The sequence below is a fragment of the Uranotaenia lowii genome, chromosome 1 (genome assembly GCF_029784155.1).
Source record: "Uranotaenia lowii strain MFRU-FL chromosome 1, ASM2978415v1, whole genome shotgun sequence".
Lineage (NCBI taxonomy): Eukaryota > Metazoa > Arthropoda > Insecta > Diptera > Culicidae > Uranotaenia > Uranotaenia lowii.
The window spans coordinates 192022298-192040358 of NC_073691.1; the positions used below are offsets into that span (position 1 = coordinate 192022298).

Consider the following 18061-nt stretch of genomic DNA (forward strand, 5'->3'; position numbering starts at 1 on the left):
AGTGGATGGATACTCAATGGAGGTGAAAAGACATTTTTAAACAAGGGACGATTTTGAGCGAATCACTATTGTGTCGTTCGAGAGTCACGATAGTGACTAATAGTGTTTCGTTTGGCAGTCGACTTAAAAGGTGTTCGGATCAAGGCACGGATCAAAATGGCGTCCAAGCAAGAGGAGCTACGAATCACAATTTGCACATGCGTCATAAAAATCCAAACTAAACGCACTCAGATATAGCAAAATCGTTGAACGTGGCCAAATCAACCAGCGCTTTCAAGCGCAACCCCAAACTCTCCGTTCGAGATATCGCAAATAAGTTGGAAATATCGTCTACAACCGTGCATGAAGCTAATCAACGATCCGGACTATCGACTTATAAGAAGGTTGTGACTCCAAATCGCAACTATGTGCAAAACCTTACGGCAAAAACAAGATCTCGAAAGCTGTATACGACATTGTTGACGAAATATGATTACGTGGTAAATAATGGACGGCGAAACCTACGCCAAGGCAGACTTCAGACAGCTTCCTGGACAAGAGTATTATTCAAACTTCATTATTCAAAATTATTAAACTAAATTTAGAAAAAGTTCAGTCCGGCCCGGTTGACCGCATTTCGATGAAATACGCTATATTTGCAAAACTTATAAAAAAACCTTAAATTGGGTGATTATAATTTAAGATTTTTTGCGTCTGAAAAAGATTTTTTTGAGCAAGTTTTAAATAAATAATCAAGAACAGTTTTTTGGAAGCATAAAGTACGATTTCAAATCTCCTAAACAGTTTTGATGAAAAAAAAATATTTCAAGGGTTTTTTTCTTAATTTTTAACGAATAATCCCATGGTTTTGCAAGTTTTCAGATAAAATAGCTCGGATTAGCCCGGTCCAAATACGTCCGGAAAAAAATCTGGCCATCTTAATTATACCGCAACCGAAATGGGAAGGTGGCAGACATTGTCAATCATATTAACTATCGACGTTTGTCAAGAAATATCTCGTTTGGCAAGAAACATGAATGGTATGTGCTATTTTGACTGGATTTGGCAACCTGCCACTATGGTAAAAAGCCATGGAGTGATATGCCGCTAACAAAATTCAGTTGGTGCCCAAGGATAAGAACCCTCCCAACACAACCACTTAGCCCAATAGAAAAATATTAGACGATAGTTAAGCAGAACCTTAAGAAGACCCAACAAATCGAAGAAAGAGAGGACGAGTAAACAAACGGCTCAACATAACCAATAACTTATCATTGAATTTATGGATCAAAAAGTCTACAGAGTCGCAGTTTACAAAGTAAAAAAACAACTTCACTAAGAGTTTTATTATAAGCAACATTTTTATTTACAACAGATCCATGCACTGCCTTCACTCTTCTTAAAAGTTACTCGATTAAAATAATAATTTGTCCCCTTCATATAAGTTTAAGGATTGTATTCGCTTTTTTTGGTTGATTTTAGTAAATGTTTTCGGTAATTTATGATTCCATTTGCAAAATTTTAAAAATACGAGGTGCACTTATATCGCGTGAGATTTTTTGAAAAGCCAAACCTTTTCTAAACGAAGCATTGGAAACTCGTTTTCAATCAAATAAATTGTTTATATTTTTATTCATTGCATGGATTTTAAGATAAACAATTTTCACTCATTTTGGCAGAGTTTTGTTTACAATTTTCCGATGGTTGTTGATGTTTAAATCGGGTGTTTTTCTCCCCTTTCCGGTATCAGTTCCGTTCATTTTTTTGCGTCGATTAAAAGTATCATTGAAAAATTGCCTTCATTCCGGTATAACTTATTGCTGCAAATGTACATGACATACGAAACGGATGTTTTTTTTTGTTTGTTTGCTGATGTTTTGCATGGAAATTTTGCCCGACTTTCCTTCATCTAAGCCGGAGGAGGTCACGACGACGCTGTACTGGCAGAGAAAAACACTCGGTGGAATGTGATCCCAAAATAGATACTTCTACTGGTATAATTTTGTTGTTGTTGTTGTTGTCCTCCTCCTAGCTTCAGTAGTTTATGGAATCGAATACCTGCATACCTAGAGATGATTTTTTTTTTGGATGGAGGATCACAGCGCTAGATTTTTGCTTGGCGCTTTAGTTGGGCGAGTTGTTTTCTAAATGAGAGATAAATTACTACCGTTTTGTCCAGACAGCTAGATACGCAGGTGGACGATCCTGATCGGTGGATGACTCACCGACCTGTTGGAATCGGGTTGACTTAACTACTGTCGGGTGTATATTTTTCAGATGTTTTCATAGCTTCGTATCAGAACATTTTGAGGACATCTGCGTGCTGATTTTGAGATTTTTTTTTCAATGCATTCAAACCTTATAGTTTGGAAATTAAGAGTGGTGGAAAGTATGACGAGGTTGTTAAAACATCCATGTTTGATTATGTTTCAATCTGAAAAAAAGAAAACCAAATTATATTTTCGCACTTTAATAAAAATGTCTCAAACGAGGAAGCACAAATTTAATCAACCAGAAATGACATACTAAATTTCAGCAGTTTGATGAAAATTAAAGCAAGGGAAATTTACATCCTTTGAGCAAAATATCACTATATTTTGTATGAGAAAACTAAATAATGTAAAATTTCAAAACCTTCCCTGTATAAACAGATTTAAAACAATCGGAAAATACTCACTTCTTGTGCAAAACGTTTGCTCACTACATACGGCACATAACGATCAGCTGAAGGATTTTCATCTTCCACCGAAGGTTTTAGTTCAGGGAGTCATTGTTTGGAGGAAAGCGTGAGTCCAAAGTAGGTAAAAGGGAAAAATATTGGCTTGAACACCACTGCGTTCGACATTTGTCATCTTTGCTCTCAGTTTCCGCCCAGTGGGAACATCTTCTTGAACACCTGCAGAGCTGATTTTCGATCCAGGGGACAAGATTTGTACAGTTCGTCACAGCTGCGGGCCGTTTGCTTCTTTCCATTGTTGATGGCTTCCTTGATCGCGGTTCCGTCCAGCATGTAGTCCACCAGTGAGTTCCTGTAGATAGTTGGAGATGTGAAGATTAATCGGCTTTTCATAGACCACCAACCAAAGCTACTTACTCCGAAACAGCCAGGATCATGTGCTCAATCTGGTCGGCCGTTCCGACCTGCATGTGGTAGTCCGAAGACCGGATGTAGCTGCAGATGGCCTTCTGCATGCAAGCGGCCGAATCGATGTTGTTCTGGGCCAGCACATCGTCCACCTTGTTCAGCATCTCGGTAAGCCCGGTCATGTCCGAGTCGACGCTCCGGTAGTGACCATAGTTGCCCCCGAAAGCCGTCACCAGCTTGGGCAGGATCAGCAGGGCACCGATGCCGACCAGTGTTCCCAGGACCACGCCACCCAGGTCGATCTTCAGCGGCGAGTAGCCTCCGATGCCGGAACTGGAATAACCGTACCCGTTGATGCCCCCATAACCGGTCGTTAATCCCAGCCGTTGAGCTCGCTCGCTGGCGTTCGGTTCATTGCCGGTCTCGTTTTGGCGGTGCCAGTTGCTGCTGGTAAAAGAAACGAACTTACTTAGCGATTATCATCGATGCACAAGATTAAAAAAAAACATTTTCTTATTGTTCCTTTTCAATTTTGTTTGCTACACCCGCAGATCAAATCTTACGCCAAACAGGCAATCCTGCTTAATGATACGATTGGCGTCAAACTTAAACCGAAGATGATACAAACGGTTGTGAGAAATTGTCACCGAACCGAGGATTGCCGCAGAATCCTTCAACTATGGAGCAGCTGAACGATCTTGACCTGCCAGACGATATTGTTTTTTCTCGCCCAAAGACAACCGGATATGCAGAGCATACTTGACGACCTCACCGAAAGCTCCAAGGCAGCAGGTTTCAAAGTCAATGTCAGAAAAACAAAGTCGTTGAAGATCAACATAGGTAATCCCACCAGTTTCATGGTAGCTGGGCAACAAGTTGAGAAATTTGAGTTCTTCCAGTATTTTGGTAGCCAGATAACGCCTGATGGTGATATTTACCAAGAAAGACTTCAAGACCCGGATCCGAAAAGTCCGATTTGCGTTTGAGAGTCTCCGATACATCTGGCGCTCACGCCAGATCTATCAACGAACGAAAATCCGAATCTTCACCCAAACTTCAAATCCGTATTGCTGTACGGGTACGAAACTTGGGGGTCTGGTGACTAATGTTTACCTATGATTTTCGTAAAACAACGCTCGAATAAAAAAAAATTAAAACAAATTGTGTTTGTAACTATATGATTATTCATTTTAAGTACTCATTAATAGTTTTCGTACTAACGCGTGAATGCGCACAACTGTGCTCATATGTATGTAGCATCACAGAGAACAGAGTTCGGGCTGGAGCTCAAAACGTGTGTGAGATTATCAACCTAAGTTTCAAACCAAATTCGTAAGTGGACTAACATCCATAAGATGTCGCTACCAGTACACGTACATATTTTTTATTTTTTTTGACACGCTCAGAAATTATTACTCATCGCTCATCTCAAAGGAGGCCAGTGCAATATTTGACAGTAACACAATTTTATGTGTGAAAATTTTTAAAAACATCATGATTTAAAAAAAAATGCAAATCATAATTCAAACACACTTTAATCGATATTAAATGCCGCATATTGTATCAATATTGACGCTGAATTGAAAGTTGAATTCCAAGTTTAAAAGTCTGGGCTTGGATTTTACTATCAGTAAACAGTTTTCTAGAACAGAAAAATTTGAACATAAATCTTACAATTGTAAATTATAGGTCGATATTCCGGTTGATGTTACCTGAGATCGATACATGAGGACTTGTAACTCAGGATTAGTAATCAGTAGAAATGAATAATGTTATTATTGATCATGAGTTTTAAGACCTCATGTATCGAACTCAGGTAACATCAACCGGAATATCAACCCATAATTTACAATTATATCAGTTATGTTCACATTTTCTGTACTAGAAAACTGTTTACTGATAGTAAAATCCCAGCCAATACTTTAAAACTTGGAATTCAACTTCAATTCAGCACCAATATTGATTGAACAATATGAGGCATATGATAGCGATTAAAGTGTGATTGAAATATGATTTGCATTTTGTTAAATCATGATGTTTTCAAAATTGATAACACAAAAAATTGTGTTACTGTTATATATTGCACACATTGCCTCCTTTGAGATAAATGATGAGTATTAATTTCTAAGCGTGTCACAAAAATGAAAAAATAGGTGTACTGGTAGCGACATCTTATGGATGTTAGTCCACTTACGAATTTGGTTTGAAACTTAGGTTGATAATCTCACACACGTTTTCAACACATTTTTGTTCGGGGCCCGATGTCTGTTCTCTGTGGTAGCATCTTGATCTGTCAAGAGTGAACCAGCGCTTTGTTTACGTTTGAAACATTTATTTCTCCCAAAATGTCGCGAATTAAAAAAGAAGTTAAAATTCGTGTGTTAGACACTTGGATGCAAGAGAAAGGCATCTCGATGAATGAAGTGGCGAAACGTTTCGGCATTCATCCGGCGAGCGTAAAATCCTGTTGAAACACGTGGTTGTCGTAACCAGGGCCGTCTTCAATGTCCATGTCGTCCGTATCTCCGAAAAGCTCCCTCTCGAACAGTTTGCGAGATGCCATCGATTTCATCGACTGGCTGGACCTCGGCTGGCTGGAACTCGGCTGGCTAGAACCCGGCTGGCTGGGACCCGAATGGCATGAAACCGACTGTTTGCTGGCCATCTTGCTGGAACACGGCTTACCACAGATGATCGAACTTTCACTTATATAATGTTGTTCAACTGTTACAAGAATCCCTTTCTCGGACACACCCTGCATGTTCAACCAAAGAGATGTCCGTGATAGAGACACTCTTTCCAAATGCACCGCAAAAACCTCTTTTTCGGAAGAATTCTATTAGTGATTTTGAAAGTTTTCTCTAAATATTTTCTAATACAGAGCTTTATTTATGTATGTTAAGTTATCCGAGGAAAAGCTTGAAGTATTAGGCTACATACAAACCATGTTTAGCTAGAAATACCGAACAATTCAGCAGATATAAGCCGAAACTGGTATCATTTTAATCGGATTTCTAAATCATTTATTCTTATTCTTCCTTCCTATTAACTGGTATGTACCACAATACCCTCCGTCTCTACTCTCATTTTTTTCTCGCAAAAGAAATTTCTATGATACGATGAATTGACATTAATGCCTTTATTCTAAGATTTTAATTAAATTTTGAATTTTTCGTTTATTATTAATACAAAAAAATCAATTTTGAATTTTATTCAAGCATCAGGATCACTACATCGGTAATCTTTAAGTTATCTGTTCTCAACATCGGAGCTTTTTGTTACAGGTTCAATAGCAATGCTTACTTGGGCCGATTTTTGAACGACAGACACTCTGATCATGCCCGAGGCTGTTGCATCCAGTGCAAATTTCGTTCCGAGCTGGGTAAGTTCGAGCTCGGTGGTTAACACTTTCACAGCTAAAGCAACCTTCAAAAAATTCTATCGAAGTACATTGTGGACGAAATTGTGTGCCTTGATTATACACATTCCCGGATGATTGTTGAAAAGCTTCTCTATAAGGATAACCGAATTGAGCTCGATCCGAGCGAACTGTATGAACGAGACACGTTAGTGGAAGCACAAACATCTAATTCTACTGGTGCTTGTACTTGAGCCAATGATGCTGTTTGGTTATGTTTCCGTCCTACATGTTCCTCGGTCATTCTTATCTCTAACTGTCGTATTCTGCTAACAAGTTCCTGAAACGAACTCTTGCGGAACTGCCATTTGAAAGCAGTTGAGCACACTTCCTTTCGAATAGCGTATAGCAATAGCAACAACTTCTAATATTTCATCAAACTTCTTTTATTATCCAAATTCACAGAGACGAGCTGCTGCCGCAATCCTCATAAGATATCAGTTTCATCCGGTTTATGCGTAGTTAAAGATAACTTCCTACGGAGAAGTGCTTTGTCAAAACCAGTTGAGAAATATGTTTTCAGGCTATACATAGCATTTGAAAATGGGGAACATAACTTTGTCTGGAGAGTTTGGACTACAAATTATGCTGCTTAATATTTCCAATAGTCAATTTCCGGCATTAATTCGCAAAATCGTTAATTTTGTAGCCTCATCCATGACTCCCGATAGACTAAGAGAATCCTCAAGAAGTTGAGACCATCTTAAGAAATCGTGTTTGTTGATGTTCTCATCATCCACCGAAACTTTGCACTCCGGAATATTTAGAAACGAAAAGGAGAATTGAAAACCGTGATTCTTCGGAACTACTTGGAATTTTCCGGATACTCGAAGTCGCACTAGAAAAGTCTCTTTTCGAATGACCTTAAACAGCTTTAAGGCTTTACTGTTGAGATAAAATTGATTCCTGTGCCTTTCTCAACCTCAACTCGCATTTTTTTTTATAAGAAATGCTTTGAAATTATTTAGACATTGAACTTTTCCGTTTAGGTTTACTGGCATCGATCAAATTTTCTTTCGTTTATTTTCTGCTCAAAAACTTAGGTACAAGGCAATGAGAACTTAATAAACTTTTTTTTCTTTGTTTCTTTTAACCATACTTTCATTTCATAAATATGCTGAGTTATGAAATATTTTTGTTTTCGCATTTATCAGATTTTTTTTTTCACTCGTACTTTCATTGAGTCTCTCTTTTTTTTACCATTCATGCAATGCATTTCTCATTTTTCTTTCGTTTTATTTTTTTTCACCTCTCTCTTTTTTTCAACAAATTTTCAATCGTTTCTTCTTTGCCTTGTCACACTTTTGCCCAAAATACATTGCCTTGCAGGAGCATTGTCCTTGCCACCGTCTACGCCAATGTCGTAACCAGGGCCGTCTTCAATGTCCATGTCGTTCGTATCTCCGAAAAGCTCCCTCTCGAACAGCTTGCGGGATGCCATCGATTTCATCGACTGGCTGGACCTCGGCTGGCTGGAACTCGGCTGGCTGGAACCCGGCTGGCTGGGACCCGAATGGCTAGAAACCGACTGTTTGCTGGCCATCTTGCTGGAACACGGCTTACCACAGATGATCGAACTTTCACTTATATAATTTTGTTCAACTGTTACAAGAATCCCTTTCTCGGACACACCCTGCATGTTCAACCAAAGAGATGTCCGTGATAGAGACACTCTTTCCAAATGCACCGCGAAAACCTCTTTTTCGGAAGAATTCTATTAGTGATTTTGAAAGTTTTCTCTAAATATTTTCTAATACAGAGCTTTATTTATGTATGTTAAGTTATCCGAGGAAAAGCTTGAAGTATTAGGCTACATACAAACCATGTTTAGCTAGAAATACCGAACAATTCAGCAGATATAAGCCGAAACTGGTATCATTTTAATCGGATTTCTAAATCATTTATTCTTATTCTTCCTTCCTATTAACTGGTATGTACCACAGTGGTGTTGAATTACGTCTAGATCACAGTAAGCGATTCTATGTTAGTTATAAGTATGCTATTAGAAATAAAATTCAATCCTGTTCTAACTGCCAAGCAGAGTAGTTTGTTCTACGGCTCTCGTCCGAATACCAATAGGTTATGGGCCTTTTGAGAGTTCGTGAAAAAAATCGAAGCGCATCAAGAACTGAAGATTTGAATCATCAAGCAGTTTAAGATGAACGGTCAAATCAATTCGAATGGAGTTAACGCGCCGGGCGCCGGGCGCCGGTCACAGTCGCAGCCAGAATTGCTTGGCTCTGCCGTCGATCGAGATTCTGATGGGACGAGACAACTGGTCAACCTGGAAGTTCGCTGTGCAGACATTTTTGGAGCTGGAAGACCTGTGGGAAGCGGTCAAGCCGGGTCAGAACCCTGACGGAAGTTTCGAGAACGTGGATGCAGATAAGGATAGACGAGCTCGTGGGAAAATTATTCTCCTGCTCGACCCCGTTAATTACGTGCATGTGAGGGACGTGCGAACCGCTCGAGAAACGTGGTCACGCCTGGAAGCAGCATTTGAAGATTCCGGATTAACCCGGAAAGTTGGATTGTTGCGAAAACTCATCACAACTAATTTGGATTGTTGTGATTCCATGGAAACCTTCGTAAACAGTGTCATAGCAACCGCACATCAGTTGCGTGGCATTGGTTTCGATATCAGCGACGAATGGGTGGGCACGTTGTTGCTTGCTGGTTTACCTGAGGAGTATCGCCCCATGATTATGGCGCTTGAAAATTCTGGAGCAGCGATAAATGCGGACATCATCAAGACCAAATTGCTGCAAGAAACGAGAGTGCCATCGTCTGGTGTTGCTTTTGCTGGGAAAAAGCATGGTCACAAACCGAAGCCCGAGGAAAAACCATCATCAAGCAACGGTCCCAAGTGTCGACGGTGTGGAAAATTCGGTCACTTTGCCAAAGTATGTACTTCGAAACGCTCAGGTAATGCTTGGTGCACCGTTTTGTCCACGTTTGCTGGGGAAGACAACAGCTGGTACTTCGATTCTGGAGCATCGTGTCACTTTGCGAAGTCGGAGAAAAATTTGCTGAATGTCAAGAAGTCCAGCGGAACGGTTATAGCAGCGAACAAAGGAGCCATGAAAGTAGTCGCTACAGGTGAAGTTGAAATTTTGCCCGAATGTTGTCCGAAAGACCCTCCGATTGTGATGCACGATGTACAAGTACTTCCGGAGTTATCGGCGAATCTGGTGTCGGTCAATCAAATAGTCAAACGGGGGCACACAGTGACGTTCAACATCGACGGTGTCAAGGTTACCAACCAAGAAGGAACGGTGATGGCGACAGGAAGTCGTGAGCGAAACCTTTTCAAGCTGAACCAACTAGAGTCGTCGTGTGCGTTGTCATGTTCGTCTAAAACAAGTCCCGAACTTTGGCATCGGCGCATGGGTCACCTCAACTTTAGCAGCCTGAAACGATTGAGAAGCGGTTTGGTGAATGGTGTCGAAATGAGTGATGCTGGAGCTACGACCAATGACGAAAACTGCAGAATCTGTGCGATGGGAAAACAAACCCGACTTCCGTTCAGCAAGTCTGGTTCGCGTGCAAGTGAACTGTTAGAAGTGGTTCACTCTGACATCTGTGGGTCTATGGGAACGGAATCGCTCGGTGGCAGTCGTTACTACCTGACTTTCACTGACGATAAGTCTCGCAGAGTTTTCATCTATTTCCTGCCGGAAAAATCAGCCGATCAAGTATGCAGAGCATTCGACGATTTTGTGAGTATGGCGGAAAACCAAACGGGAAAGAAGGTGAAAACGTTACGCACGGACAATGGCAAGGAATTCATCAACAAGCAGTTGCAAGATCGTCTGCGTCGTCGAGGAATCCGTCATCAAACAACGACGGAATATACGCCGGAGCAAAATGGACTGGCAGAGAGGTTGAAGCGAACCATCGTGGAACGGGCGAGGTGTATGCTTTTCGAGTCCAATCTACCGAAGAGATTCTGGGCTGAGGCTACCGGAACAGCAGTTTACTTGATTAATCGCTCTCCTACGAAAGGTCACGGATCAACGCCAGAGGAAATGTTCAGCGGCAAGAAACCACATCTAGGTCACGTGCGAGTGTTTGGGTCGCCGGTGATGGTCCATGTTCCCAAACAGAAACGCCGGAAGTGGGATCGGAAAGCTGTGGAGTGCATTCTCACTGGATTTGACGAAGACACGAAGGCCTACCGACTGTGGAATCCGGAGTCGAGGAAAATTGTTTTTTCTCGAGACGTTACTTTCATCAGTGAGAAACCCAAGGATCCAGCCAGCGGAGCACGCCGCCCCAAGTTGGTACCGTTAAACTTGAGTGACGATGTGCAAATCGATGGGACCAAGGTTGAAGGTAACGACGCCGATGGTGAGCCGATCGATGTACTTCCCATTGACGAGGTCAGCGACGATAGTTTTGTTGAAGCAGAAGACAGCCAAGAAAACTTCCCATCCAGTGGCGTGACAACCTCTGCGCTCCCCACGCAAACAGTTTCAAATCCGCCCGTGTCACAGGCGTTGAGGCGAAGAGGAAGGGAGCGCGCAATTCCAGGCAAGTTAAAAGATTTTCTTGTTCCGAGCAAATATTTGTCCTCCAATCGTTTTACAGCAACCGAGGGAAGCGGTACAACCAACCAAACGATGTCGGTATCCAAACCAGCGGCGAACCATGCTGAGCTGGGACTGGTCGCGAGGCGCACAGCGGATAGTGCTGATCCACGCACACCAACCGAAGCGTGGGCCGGACCGGATGCTGCCTTGTGGAGAGACGCGATGGACGAGGAGTACCGTTCTTTAATTTCCAACGGTACTTGGGAACTGGTCGAGTTACCCCCAAATCGTAAGGCTATCGGTTGCAAATGGCTGTTCAAAACGAAGCAAGACGAGAAGGGCAACATCGTAAGGCACAAGGTCAGACTGGTCGCTCAAAGATTCACCCAGAAGTTCGGGGTGGACTTCGATGAAGTTTTTGCTCCGGTCGCGAATCAGGTGACATTCCGGACGCTGATGACTGTGGCAAGTCGTCGTGGTATGATTGTGAAGCACGTCGACGTGAAAACGGCTTACCTCAACGGTGAACTGGAGGAAACCATTTTCATGCGCCAGCCAGAGGGGTACGCTAAAGAAGGAGCCAACACAGTCTGCCTACTCAAGAAGAGTCTATACGGGTTGAAACAGTCGGCCCGTGTGTGGAACCAACGAATAGACGGCGTTTTTCGAGATATGGGGTTCAAGTCGTCCGAAGCTGATCCATGCCTGTATACTCGAAAGCGGGGCAATTGTTTCGCCTACATCATCATTTATGTAGACGACGTCCAAATTGCCACACAAACGGAGAAGGAGTTCCAACAAATTTTTGCCGTGTTGGAAAAGAACTTTGCGATGACGAATCTTGGAGATGTCAAACATTTTCTGGGAATCGACATACGACGAGAAAATGGAAGCTACTCTTTGTGCCAGCAGAAGTACATCCGGAAACTCGCAGCAAGGTTTGGATTGGAAAACGCGAAACCATCGAAAATTCCCTTGGACCCTGCACACCTACAGCAGAAGGAGGAGGAGGAGGATGATCGACTTCCGAACAACAGAAACTTCCTCAGTCTCATCGGAGGTCTACTGTACGTGTCCGTTCACTCTCGCCCTGATGTGTCAGCTAGCGTGTCCATTCTAGCTCAGAAGTCAAGTCGTCCGACACAGCGAGATTGGCAAGAAGCGAAACGGGTTTTGCGTTACCTGATTGGAACCTGTTCACATCGCCTACATCTAGGAGCCGGTCTGGAAATGTATGCTGATGCTGATTGGGCTGGTAACCACCGTGACCGGAAATCTAATTCTGGTTTCTTGATAAGATTCGGAGGAGGTGTTGTTAGCTGGGGATCTCGCCGACAGACTTGTGTGTCCCTATCTACCACCGAAGCGGAATTCATCGCACTCACCGAAGGTTGTCAAGAGCTAACTTGGGTGAAGAAGCTTTTAACCGATTTTGGAGAAGATACGTCCATGCCAATCCCCATCTTCGAGGACAATCAAAGTGCGATCAAGCTCGTCGAAGGTGATCGGATCGAGAAGCGGAGCAAGCATATCGAGACGAAATACTTCTACGTCCGAGATCTTCATGAAAAAGGTTTTATCAACATGCGGTACTGTCCGACGGAAAACATGCAAGCAGATATTCTGACGAAGCCGTTGCAATACCAGAGAATCAAGTTCCTGCGTGATCGAATTGGAATCATCGGAGATCTAGACGAGGAGGAGTGTTGAAACACGTGGTGTTGAATTACGTCTAGATCACAGTAAGCGATTCTATGTTAGTTATAAGTATGCTATTAGAAATAAAATTCAATCCTGTTCTAACTGCCAAGCAGAGTAGTTTGTTCTACGGCTCTCGTCCGAATACCAATAAATCCATCATCCACTAGTTCGGGGAACACTATACGTTCGATGATTTTCCAGGAAGAGGCAGAAAACCAGGATCATCTGGACCGTAAGGTAATCAACCTCATCAACCGGAATCAATCGATGTTCATACGGGATTTGGCGAAAAATGCTGGAACATCGATCGGAATGGTACAGCGGATCAAGAAGCGGAACAACCTGAAGACATACAAGAAGCAGAAAGTGTCCAAATAAACGGCTGAACAAAAATCACGAGCCAAAACCAGAGCCCGGAAGCGGTATCATCGGATTTTGCAGAAGCCAGATGCGTGCATTCTCATGGACAATGAAACTTATGTAAAAGAGGATTCCAGCACTCTTCCGGGACAACAATTCTACACTGCAGCTATTGGGGAGGATGTGAGTGACCACGAGAAGTCGATTGAGGAGAAAAAATTTGGCCAGAAAGTGCTTGTGTGGCAGGCAATCTGCTGCTGCGAATTGAAGTCGGCGAGTTTCTTTACAAAAGGAACAATAAATGCCAATATCTACCAAAAGGAGTGTTTGCAGAAAAGGGAAAAGAAACATATGACTCCACCATTGTTCTGGCCGGATTTGGCGTCAACCCACTACGCTAAATCCACTCTTAGATATTTTGAGGATAACGATGTAGATTTCGTTGAGAAAGATATTAACCCACCAAACTGTGATTAGGGGATGAATAACACGAGAGTGTTAAAATCCCAGAAAAACAAAAAAAAAACAAAAAACCAAACTGTGATCAATCAGCTGTACAAAACCTAATGAAACGCGTCAAGTCGAAAGTCCGAGAATATTACCAATAATTACTTTTTTATTTGCATTTCTTTATAAACTGTAAGAATAAGCTTTTTAAAACACTTCCGAACTGTTTCTTTGTTTGAATCATCAATAAAATCAATACAATGAAAAAAAAATGTGTACATAACTTATTTCGATACACTCCTTAGAAAAGTGGTCCAAAACCTAAAGTGCCTAAAGGGTGGTCTAAATTTTTGTAATGAAACTTCAAGAAACAAAATATGACATTGCTTTCATCGATAGTCTAAATCTTCGAATTTGCTTAAATAAGAGTCTGATAGATCAAACTTATTTAATTTGAACATAAAATAGGTGCATTTTAGGGTAGCTTTCAATTTCTTAAAAAAAAACCTATTCTACTCAACGACTTAACTGAAATCAAATAAGCCCAATCTTCCAAACTCCAAGATTCTAACCTTTGATGAAAATTAAATTAAAAAAATTCGAAAGAAAAGTAAGCGATATAAATTTTTCCGATAAAATTTGCTTGCTACGAAGTTGAACAAAGTTTATGATTCTTGCTCGAAATTTGGCTTAAAAAAAACTGAAATATTAATAGAGAAAATATAGATGAATATAAGTGTAGATCAGGTAAATGTTTTTTTTTACCGCAAAAAAACAGTTAATAATCCAAAAAAATAATGGGCAAAATAAAGTGTCCAACTATAAAAAAAAAATATTTTCGATAAGTTTCCATCGCAAGGCCCCTCTAATTTGTTTGTTTTGTGTATTTTGACGTTTCATTAACAACTGGCTTGGCTCTGGAGTATTCAAACAGGTGCCTACATTCGAATAAGTTGTAAAATATGGAGAACTCAAAATTTTCTGGTTCCATTCCGCGGTCCATCCGGAAACTGGTTCTTTTTAACCAGTGCAACATTAACAAAACTTGAAAAGAACATAATAAATAATATTTTAAAAATGATTACGATGTGTTTTGGTTGAATTTCAACCAGAAAAATAAAAGAAATGGAAAAAAATAATTTGGACACTTTATTTGCCCCTCACTGTAAATCTTTTCCTGAATTTTGAATCTGCATTCTGAATCTGAATTCTGAAACTGAATTCAAAAATTGAACTTTGAATTTGTTTCCATATTTCTATACGATTTCGGAAATGCACCAAAAATATGATTTCCGAATCTTAGTTACAGATCAGAATTTTATGAGCCAAGTTTTCGAGCCTTCATTCATGAATGTATTCTATAGTTCTATTTAATTCTATAGTTCTGGTTCAATCTTGAATGATCTTAATTTCAAATGATGAATCTGAATGCGAGTTTTTAATTTTGGATCGTCATTTAGAAGCTTTAAATGTATACATTTTGTGTAAGAATTAAGTTTAAGAACTTCGAATTTGAATATAAAACTAAATTCTTTTTTAATTCATATTCGGAAAACTATTATCATTATTTAAGATAAGTTAACCACCGTTAATTAAGTTTTGTAAATTATTTTTCGGCATATCGGTGAAATGTATATTCTTGGAGAAAGAATATCAGAAATGAAATTTTATGAAGATGGATAGAAAAGTGAGAAGAAAATTTGACAGATGTTGAAAAGAGCGAAAGAGCATTTTTGCGAGGAAAACTTATTAACGTACACCATACTTTACCCCGCAACATTTCATTATTTAGGAGAAGTAGTACCGGGATAGAGGTGGCACTACCTTAACCTATACAATGAAATCTGGTTGGTCCGAAGTCTACATGTAGACTTCGGACCAACCAGATTTCATTGTATAGGTTAAGGTAGTGCCACCTCTATCCCGGTACTACTTCTCCTAAATAATGAAATGTTGCGGGGTAAAGTATGGTGTACGTTAATAAGTTTTCCTCGCAAAAATGCTCTTTCGCTCTTTTCAACATCTGTCAAATTTTCTTCTCACTTTTCTATCCATCTTCATAAAATTTCATTTCTGATATTCTTTCTCCAAGAATATACATTTCACCGATATGCCGAAAAATAATTTAGAAAACTATTATCAAAATTAGCGAAAAACATGGTTCAAATTTTATATCAAATGCAAAACCAAATTTGAACCATAATTTCAAAGCAACTTTTCATTTCTAATTTCTAATGATTATTCGAACTGAAAATCAAGAATTCTCAACTGGATACAGAATCAGAAATACGAAAAAAGAAATACAATTTTGATTATAGGAAAATGGAACCAGAACCTCCGAATGGAGTTAAATTTTAAATTAGATATTCAGACCTAAATTGCTATCAACCAGTGAGAAAATTTTGAAAAACTGTAGCAGGATTTTCAACTTGGGATTGATTTTTGAGGTTTTGTCATTAGTTTTAAGTCTCGATTGTTACTCTTAAATAACTCACTCTATTATCATAATTTGGTTATGAATTTAAAATTTTGAGAGTGCAATTTCCACAATAACTGATTAAGGAAATTTTTGTCATTCTGAATTCATAGCATTCATTAGATCACCTCTATTTTTAATGATTTGGCTTGTGAAAATTAAAAAAAAAAATCAGTTTTGGGCAAAACCTAAGTGAAAAACTAATAAACCTTAAATGAAAACTTAAAACAGAATTTGAATCAATTTACTATCCTTCATTCAATCTTGGATACAGATCTTGCCTAGATATTTTTGTTTAAGAAAAACAACGCATTGAAAAATTATATTCTATATTTAGATAAAACTACAACTATTTTTTTTTGAGTGCATGATATCAAAAAATTTAAACCATTCAACTATTTTGTTTAAGGTTGCGAAAAGATTTGACTCATGGTTTTAAAATTATTATAGATTCAATTTTTTTTTCAATTTCGTCAAAATTGGTAAAAGAAACAAAATGAAAATTTCAATAACTTTTTCCTCAGATGTCAAAGTTCAGCGCCCCAAAATTTGTCAAAACAAACTGTTATATTCTTTGCACCACGGAAAAATGTGAATTTCGTTGCCTTGTGTAATTAATTCGAGAAAAAATATTTTTAGGTTTTTCTAAGAAGAAATATTTCCATATTTTATAAATAATGAACACAAAAAAAAAAACAAATTAAAAATTTATTGATATAGCCAATGTACTAACTAGGAAAAAATATTTACAAAAAATGTTAACGTTACTTTAAAGTTTTTTTAAGTTAAAATATATGTGTAAACAAAATTTAACAGTGATCAAAGTGCTGTTTTGATAATCGAAGAACTGAGCATAATTTTTCTCACATGGCGACCGTTGTAAATAGATTTCAGACCGTATTCTTTTTTTATTTTGAAGACTATTGGCTTTTAAATTTTAATCTATCAACAAAAAAAATTTCACATAAGTGGAATTAATATTTTTATATCTTTCAACATATTAACCTTTTAAAGGATCATGTTGTTATGAATTATCACCAGCATCCCATTTTCTTCTAGAGCCGTCTCAAATAAAGAAATTGTTAAATTAAATCCCATTTTCTTGGGAACTCGTGCTTTTTTTTCTTGTCGTTTCTATGTGAAAAATGCAATAAGGAACAAAAAAAATCAAATCACGGATATTGCAGTAAACTGGGTTAGTGAATACAAAAAAATTCTAAATTAATATTAACTACAATTACTATGACATGGGTGAGGATGAATAAACCAACTGGTTCAAAATCTCAAAAAAAAAATACTATGACATCTTAGGCTAACAAATTTACCAAATTCGAAAGCACCATTCTTCTTTATCACTTTCCAAAATCAGGATTCAGATTCAAAACTCTGATTCTTTAATTTGATTTCCACGAACATTATACAATTCAAACTATTATCATCGTAGTGGATTTCCCTAGTTCATTCCGAGAAGATGATTATCACCAAATTCAACTATTTTTTTAGATCACTTTTCTGAACAGTTTTTTTTTTTTTTTGTATTTTTTTTAGAAAATTCACAAAATCTTCATACCTCTGAGCATAGGCACATTCCAGCCCAATAAGAGCCACCGCCACAAACACTGTCACATATTTACTGAACATGATGAATTCTAATGTAGAAATGACACAGAAAAAGAACAATTTTAGTAGGATTAGAACACCGATTCAAGCAACTAGTTATGTGAAATGCAAATCGAAACTTCAAAAGTCCATAAATTAGTACCACAAGGAAGCACTTTTCCGCACTCGGCAAACTTGGAAACAAAGCCCCGGACTATGTAACTGAATCGAACGCACCGACAGAAATGAACTTAATTCCCTAATCAAATCACATTTTATATGAAACTCATGTCACAGTTTGTGAAGTTTGAACAATAGAAGCCTGGTAGCTTTCCTCCTCGGGCTTAACCGACTTTTCTTCTCTTCAAGGTGACGTCTTCCTAGTAATTTGAAGGTGCCTGGGCCTGGGCGAAAATCCTTCTTGCATGAAATTTGCCCGTACTTACCGCATTTGTCGTGGGCTC

The 18061-nt window shown here is 39.2% G+C and overlaps 2 protein-coding genes across 3 annotated transcripts in view; one reads left to right on the plus strand and one right to left on the minus strand.

The window, feature by feature from the left end:
* The window catches only part of LOC129741714 (uncharacterized), a 74529-nt gene that overhangs the window by 35397 nt on the left and 21071 nt on the right, over window positions 1-18061 (plus strand). The window lies entirely within an intron of this gene.
* On the minus strand, window positions 1355-17837 carry LOC129741723 (uncharacterized). The gene is made up of 5 exons (XM_055733493.1): window positions 17761-17837; window positions 17569-17647; window positions 3074-3508; window positions 2657-3008; window positions 1355-2413 (listed from the first exon to the last, which is right to left on the minus strand). The coding sequence occupies exons 2-4, from the start codon at window positions 17637-17639 to the stop codon at window positions 2840-2842; spliced, it is 675 nt and encodes a 224-aa protein (XP_055589468.1). The 5' UTR covers window positions 17640-17647; window positions 17761-17837; the 3' UTR covers window positions 1355-2413; window positions 2657-2839.

Excerpts from the sequence above, each read along its gene's own strand:
- LOC129741723 (XM_055733493.1), bottom strand. The coding sequence starts at position 17,639 with ATGTTCAGTAAATATGTGACAGTGTTTGTGGCGGTGGCTCTTATTGGG. Across the intron at positions 3,509-17,568 it reads GAATGTGCCTATGCTCAGAG|CAACTGGCACCGCCAAAACG; the intron begins GTATGAAGATTT and ends TTTTACCAGCAG. Across the intron at positions 3,009-3,073 it reads ATGATCCTGGCTGTTTCGGA|GAACTCACTGGTGGACTACA; the intron begins GTAAGTAGCTTT and ends AACTATCTACAG.